The sequence below is a fragment of the Porites lutea genome, chromosome 8, assembly GCF_958299795.1.
Source record: "Porites lutea chromosome 8, jaPorLute2.1, whole genome shotgun sequence".
Classification (NCBI taxonomy): Eukaryota; Metazoa; Cnidaria; class Anthozoa; order Scleractinia; family Poritidae; genus Porites; species Porites lutea.
In genome coordinates, this window is record NC_133208.1 from 8,042,100 (window position 1) to 8,049,198 (window position 7,099).

Genomic DNA, 7,099 nt, shown 5'->3' on the forward strand with positions numbered 1-7,099 from the left:
TCGTCCCCAGGGGTCCCTTTTGTCATGCGCTGGAAAAATCGGGACCCCTGGCCAATCGGGTTTCAGGACCAATTCCTATTGGCTGTTGAAAGACAAAAGCGTAACAACCGGAAGTCCACATAACCCACAACATGGCAGAACCTCCGAAAACACCGACTAAAGCAGCAACCCGGGTTTGTCGAACCTGCAACGAAAACATAGTTGTGAAGAATCATCCTTTAGATTTATTTGGTGCAAAGGCATCACAAGAAAACATTCCTTCGGTTCTGGAAAGGTTCTTTGAGTTAAAAGTTGCGTTAAACGATGGTCTCCCGTCATATATCTGTAGATGTTGTTACCATAAAGTGGTGAAGTTCCAGGAATTTTTTAGAAAAATAGCGTTTTCGAAGCAACAACAAGAGTCAGTTTTACGTGTCAAAAGAGGGAAAACAACGGCAGAGAGTCCATCGGGAAGATCCCCGCAAACGAGACGTGACCTAAAGAAGAGCAGAACTTACGAAGACGCACCTGCTACATGTACAGAGCCCCACAGCGGATCGCTTTTTCAGATGCACATGGACAAACCTTCGAAAACTCGACCACGGCCAATACTTCCTGCACCTTCATCAGAACGCGACGGGAAAAAACGAAAGCCTGCAAAGAGAGTTAAATCCTCACCAGAGCCCTCAACGCTATCAAAACAAGAAGAAATCCTCTCTGAGTCTGGTTTGCTGAACCCATTGGTATTTTATATTCGCTAAATTCAATACCTGTACACCATTACGTATAAAGTTAGATTAGTTCTTGGCTGCTAGGCCCTTCAAGTTGTGATATCAAAATTAACATTTTCCTTACTGTTTTTCCAACGTGTTTAATATTCTCAAGCTGAAAAGCAATATTTGCCATGGTATATATACCGTATATAATTTTTTTCTCACATGCATGATACGTGATACATGATACTGATACATGCAAGGTGAGGAGAAATTGCATCCTGATCTCTGTACGAGACTACAAAATAATGTACCCTAATTTTTAATCAAGCTTATGTCATGCTAAGTGGCTTACATTAGCTGTCAAAGAGATACTTATCTGTATTTATAAAGCAATTATAATATAGATTATTAACTTGAATTATAATAAATAATATAAAAAAACGCTTGTTGGGTTGTACTTAAATGTTTTTTTTTTTAACTCTCTTGTATAATCTAATTGCATAATGGTTGAGTTGTTGAGTTTCAGATGACCTTAATTTAGAGACCATCCTGTTGTGTTTGAAGTAAACATTCAAGCCAAAAATGTAAGTAACCAGTAAGCTCTACTTTTCTTTTTTAATCAAGTAAAAAGTGGTATCAAATTATGTGTAATACATTCCTTATAGATAAAGACAATAAACAGTTACTGAATGTCTGTAATTTTATGGAACTCAATCTTGACTGCCCTTCACCCAAAAAGAAACTAACTAACTAAATAAATGATAAACTTAATAGAGAAATTAACTTTAATATATTTTTCTTTCTGGCTTTTTAAAATTTATATTAGCTCAAAGATGAGCCACTTTTGGAGGAAGGAACCAAAACTGTTGACACGTTGGCCACACTGATGTTGACTGGATGCACAACCCATCAGATTGCTGAGATAATCATGCAATGCCGACCTTTAAGAAATGCAGTTAAGTGTTTGTTCTTGAACGATGTGAATGAACAGTGTCAGAAACTTTGCAACAGGAGTGCTGAGAATTCATCTGTACTTCGTACTCCACCTTCCAAGCATAAGGTAATTACAGGGGTAATTACTAACAACCTTATGGTTAAGGGCTAGTGTAGAAAGTAAAATGCACTCAGGTATTGAAATTTTTTTATAACCAATAAAATTTAAAATTCAATTGAAATTGGAATTTAATCAAAATAATCTTTTGGAACCCTAAATAAAAAATAAATAAATTATGATGCATTTTTTAATTAAGGGAAATAACATGATAACATACAAATGTATAATTCTATGTTCTAGAAAAAACTGACTGTTAATCTAATTCAAATTGATTTCTAAACAGGAGTTGAAGAATTTCTCCTGGGAAAAGGTTATCACAGAAATGAAGGAGCGTGTACCTGATGTACTGGATGTCCTAGCTGCTGTAGCAATTCCAAATGTCACAGCTCATGAAGACAGTGCAAAGCAGATTGCCCCACTTTGTACTGCATATGGCATACTAATGTTTACCCGGTGGAAAGAACTAAGCTTGATACAGAAGATGAACAGTATATTGCTCAGTACTGGACATGCCACTGAAAGGGTATTTAATGTATCACAATTAACTCTGCTTTCATGTGCATTATTGCAGCCATACCGGGGCTTTAGGGAGCATTACAGTTTATTTTTGATTGGTTAAATTTTATCTGTAGTGAATCTTGCCAAAGACAAATGCAGATCTGGTAATTTGTATTTTAATATTCTGCAGACAATGAAGAGGCTTAACAGAGCAGGTGTAACAATGACCAGGGAAACCTACAGGGGCATCATGGATGACATTGGGTCTGACTTAACAGGTAGATGAACATATTAAATATGTTAAATAATAATAATTAACCCTCTTGAATTTACATGTTACTAGTTTTTCATTATTTACTATATGCTAGTAAGTCAGTCTTAAATTTGAAAATAAAGTAAACAATTTGAATACATGTTTTACTTTAGAAACTCTGGAACAATTCAAAAAAAATCTGTAATTAAAATGTATTGTGTGTTAAAAAGGAGAGAATCTGTCAAGTGGCAAGGATCAGTCCTTAAAGAAAAGTTAATAATGAAACTAATTATTTTCTTCCTTTTTAATATTTCAATCTAGGTCTATACAATTATGCATAGAACTTCATAAGCTGTCTAAAAGAAGTTCAATTAAAACTCTTTGTTCTTCATTTTTTGAATTAACAGTTACTATAAGAAGGCATGTGTCAGCTGGATGTGTACCCAGGTTATTCTTTGATAATCTGGACTTCAAGGTATTGGTTAACATCATACTGCAGAATCACCGCCACTCAGATATGCATTGGATTGCTCATTATGTAACATTCGACAGAGTACCCTCTGATCACCTTGATGATTCCAAACCTATATCTGATGGCACACGATTTGAGAATATTGAGTACCTCCTGTGTCAAAGTGAACTTGAGAAGTTGCGAAGTGATTTCATCGTCTTAGTGGCCCGTATTCTTGCTGAATTCTTTGAATTCATGGAGCCTCTCAAATCTGCCATACCAAAGCATATCCAACACAGGTAGGATAACTATAATTAATTATGATATGCTATACATGTATTTAGTTTTAAAAAAGCCAAACAAGCCCAAAAAGGTTATACAATCCCACACTGGTCTGCCGTCTTACTCTTGGCCATAGACATCTTTGATTTCCCTTTGTTCCTCAAGCATAAAAAGGAAATGGTCAAGACAATGCCTTGCAGTATTAATATATAATATTATAGATTTAGCCAGGGCTAAAAGCGAAGCTCTGGTTATAATAATACTTGACGTAAACAAAAAAAAATTAAATCATGTAATGCTAAATGGGGAGGGCAATGAAAATGGCATCAAGATCAATAGATCTAATTAGCAAAGAAACAAATTGCATGTGCAGCACACTTTTTTTCTAATTAGCAAAAACACAAATTTGCACATGCAGCACGCTTTTTGGCTTTCTTTGCCGTTGTTTTGCACAACTACAATGCTGTTTTGTAGGACTAAAACGTCAAACTTCCTAGTTACACATTATTTTTATGGAGAAATTGTCATATATGTGCTTACCCAATATTTTGTCTCCTGTGTTCATGCATGATTGCTTTAATTTTTCACTGCCACTCATTTTCACCTTGCTGGCCGCTAGCATTTCTCATTCTCACAGCCACTTTGAATTTTCATGTTTTCCTTCCTATAAAATTTGTCTCTTTTGTTTTCAATCACTCGCTCTAGCTCTTTCTCTGTTATCCACATGAGTGTAAATATCAAAAATAACATCGAAAAAGACACCACTTTTTGTTGTTGTTTTTTCTTTCTAAAAGTCCGGGCAGTCATGCGATTCTTTCCAAATAAAACCTTGAGTTGCATTTGGGTTGTCATACCTGTTGATTGAATTATTTTAAATTGACATGCATGCCTGTAGTGCGGACGGATGGTTGGTCGGTCAGTCGGTGTACGGTCGTGTTTTTTTGAATGGGTAGTTTACCACATTTTTTTACCCATGGTGTTCCGCTGCGCGCGCTTCACGCATGCGAAAGCTCTGATATCAAGTTTCTTGGTAGGTAGACTATACTTAATTTGCTCCTTTAATGATGGTATACAAGAGTTTGTCATGTGCTAGGTGTGGTCTATTTGTTATTTATTTTAGATAAGATAATGATATTTAACTTAAATTAAAAGAGCTTTGGTATATTGTGTTCAGGTACTCTGAATTCATGAACAAAAAGTCTGTCATTATTGGACTACCAGTGGTACCTTACAATCAATCCAAGCATGCAGATGTTTGCCAATATCTTGAATATGTTCAAAAGCTACTGGTTGATATCTACAAGCCACAGGTAATCATTATTTATTAATTTTTTCAAAGTCAAATCATAAATTACAGGATACAAGATAGAAAATCATCAAATGTCACCACAAGGACTTCAATGCTGGGTCATATATCATTAAAATTCAATAAATATAAATGGCAAACATATGCCTTTCATTCCCTGATCAAACTATTAAAATATAATCGCTGAGTATTGAAAGAGCATAACAATTTCACTTGTCTTTGAAGATTTGAACCTGATGTACCAAATAGTTTTGGAGAAAAACTTGAAATTTTGCAAGGAATGTATGAGCTCATAGTGTTTTGCCACCCAGAAATTTTGCAGTTTTTGATGGCTATTTCCTTTGTTACGTCTTATTGCAAAGAGCTGAAAATTGCACAAACTGCTCAGAATATCCAGCTCTTTCAACTTTTGAACATAGCTTTTACATACACTGACATTTTCTATGGGTAAACTCTCTTGCTAATGAGCAAAAATGCAAATAATGATGTCAGCAAAGATTCGCGAATTGTTCTTAACAGAACCAAGACATGCCAGTTAATGCAGATGAAGTACTCAAGAATGTTAAAGTGCCACTGGGAGGAGACCTCCTTGGACGAGAAAGAATTACTGGGGCCAAAAAGACTAGACTTGGGTGTGACAGTGCTGCAGAGAGATTTGAAAGTATTGTTGAGACGCCTGCACTTTGGCATGCAAAACAATCCTTTCTAGGGGTTAGTTTTTTAATTATTACATAATCTGATTATTCTTTATTTTAAACATTGTCTTGTGCTTTTTTTTTCTGGTTTTGCCAATGTTTGGTAAAAAGATACTTAAGTTAATGACTAAGTAACTTTATTCCCAATCAAAAATGAAAATAGCAGGATGGGTCCAAGGGACAGCTATTCAAAATATTTAAAAAATATTTCTTTATCTTCAGTTATCTGCTCAGAATGCATGCAGGTGGTACTCTTTCAAGATTTAAATAATTTGCTTTTAACACAATCTCATTTCCAGAGGCCAAGGCAGCACTTTTTCCTTAGTTATATGTCGAATCTGAGCATTAGCCTGGTAGAGGTTTGAACTCACAACCTCCCACTTGACAAGCTGGCAGTCTTCCAGCTGTGCAAGGTCCAAGGTTTTCCATGTCCAAAATTGAATTGTCATTAAGGTCAAAAAACATTCTCACCCTAAATTAAAATTTCTATAATTTAAAAACTAAAGAAATTCAACATGCAGTCTAGGTTGAAAGCAACCTGAATTTCCTTTCAACTATATAAACAACAGATATTAGTCAGACAGAGTTCTCATATAAATCAAGTAGACAATTAATAAACATTGCTTATTCTTTTTATAGTATATCTGGGAGCAACTTTACAAGCCAACTCCTGCAAGTGGTAGAAGAGACATTGGCACCTTGTATTACTTTAGGCAAAATTTTGGACTTGTTAATGTGCCACCAAGGGTTCAAGACAACTACTCAAGTTGTGAGTCACTGATGTTGTCAGCAACAAAGGCTTACATTTGTGCAGCATTCATGGCATGGGCAGGGACAACAGACACTGCTACCTCTCCATCATGGGTAAGCTCTATTGCAAAGGAGAGAAATTCAGCAGTCCAGTGGGAAAGCCTGCAAATTCAAATTGGCAAGTTTGTTGATGAGTACGTGTTGACAGAGTTTGATATTGAAAGAGCCTGGCGGGAGCAGCTAGAACAACAATGCCAACAGAAAGAAAACCAAAGGAGATCTGCTGGCAATGATGATGAGATGACTACAATTTCATCCCCTGCTCAGCAACCATACTCTTCTGGTATGTCTATTATCAATACTTTAACATACAGTACAATGCTGTGTGTGTGAAAATGATGTATTAAACTACATTATTTCTATTAAAATTTTCAAATATTGGTATAAGGCACCAGGGTGCAAAGAAAGTCAGTTTTGTGGTTTGCCATTCAGGCAAGCTGTAGTTAAATAGAACATGTACTTGCACAAGAGTCATTTTAACTATAGCCCAAAAATATATTTTGATGAGCAGGATCGATCGACTGATAACAGTTCTGTAATTTGAATTCTCCTAAAAATTTCACTTGCCCATCAGGCAAGTTAAGAAAAGAATTCACTTGCCCGATAGCAAAATCCACGAGCCATGGGCTATCAAAAGCGACTTTCTTTGCACGTTGGGCACCCCTAGTTATTATTAAGCTCTGTTAGTAAGAATAATAATTACGACTATCTTTCTGTCTTTATAAAATACAGCTCTGATCTTGTAAATGGACAGCTCACCTCAAAATCTACTTCACTGGACTGGATTAGTCAAGTGAAAATAGTGTTTTGCAACGTTATTTATATGTCAAGTAAAATTCATATTTTTATGGTCATTATTCCGCAGGATCTGTTGTCATTTTGCTGCAAAAATCTGAAGATTACAAAGTTCTAGCAGTTGGAAAAGTTGTTGAAGTTGATGCCCACATTTCTGTGCCAGAGAAGCATGTTCCTGTCTTTGTAGCATCTATTGAGGAATGTGCCTCTGCTATACTTGCACCTGGCAATGTTGTGTTTTGGCCCACAGATCTGCTTGC

At 35.9% G+C, this 7,099-nt stretch overlaps 1 protein-coding gene across 4 annotated transcripts in view; it reads left to right on the top strand.

The window, feature by feature from the left end:
- Positions 1-12: 12 nt before the first annotated feature.
- Positions 13-7,099, top strand: part of LOC140946883 (uncharacterized) — an 8,461-nt gene continuing 1,374 nt past the window's right edge. The window contains exons 1-10 of one of the 4 annotated variants that reach the window (XM_073395988.1): positions 13-722; positions 1,222-1,279; positions 1,522-1,755; positions 2,033-2,272; positions 2,438-2,525; positions 2,908-3,250; positions 4,408-4,543; positions 5,059-5,250; positions 5,874-6,327; positions 6,910-7,099. The exon at positions 6,910-7,099 is cut by the window's right edge and continues 1,374 nt beyond it. In XM_073395988.1, the coding sequence (XP_073252089.1) occupies positions 1,582-1,755; positions 2,033-2,272; positions 2,438-2,525; positions 2,908-3,250; positions 4,408-4,543; positions 5,059-5,250; positions 5,874-6,327; positions 6,910-7,099 (1,817 nt within the window). In that variant the 5' untranslated portion in view covers positions 13-722; positions 1,222-1,279; positions 1,522-1,581. Of the gene's footprint in view, positions 723-1,169; positions 1,280-1,521; positions 1,756-2,032; positions 2,273-2,437; positions 2,526-2,907; positions 3,251-4,407; positions 4,544-5,058; positions 5,251-5,873; positions 6,328-6,909 lie in introns of those variants that run through there. The other 3 variants (XR_012166872.1, XM_073395989.1, XM_073395990.1) reach the window with 3 other exon arrangements.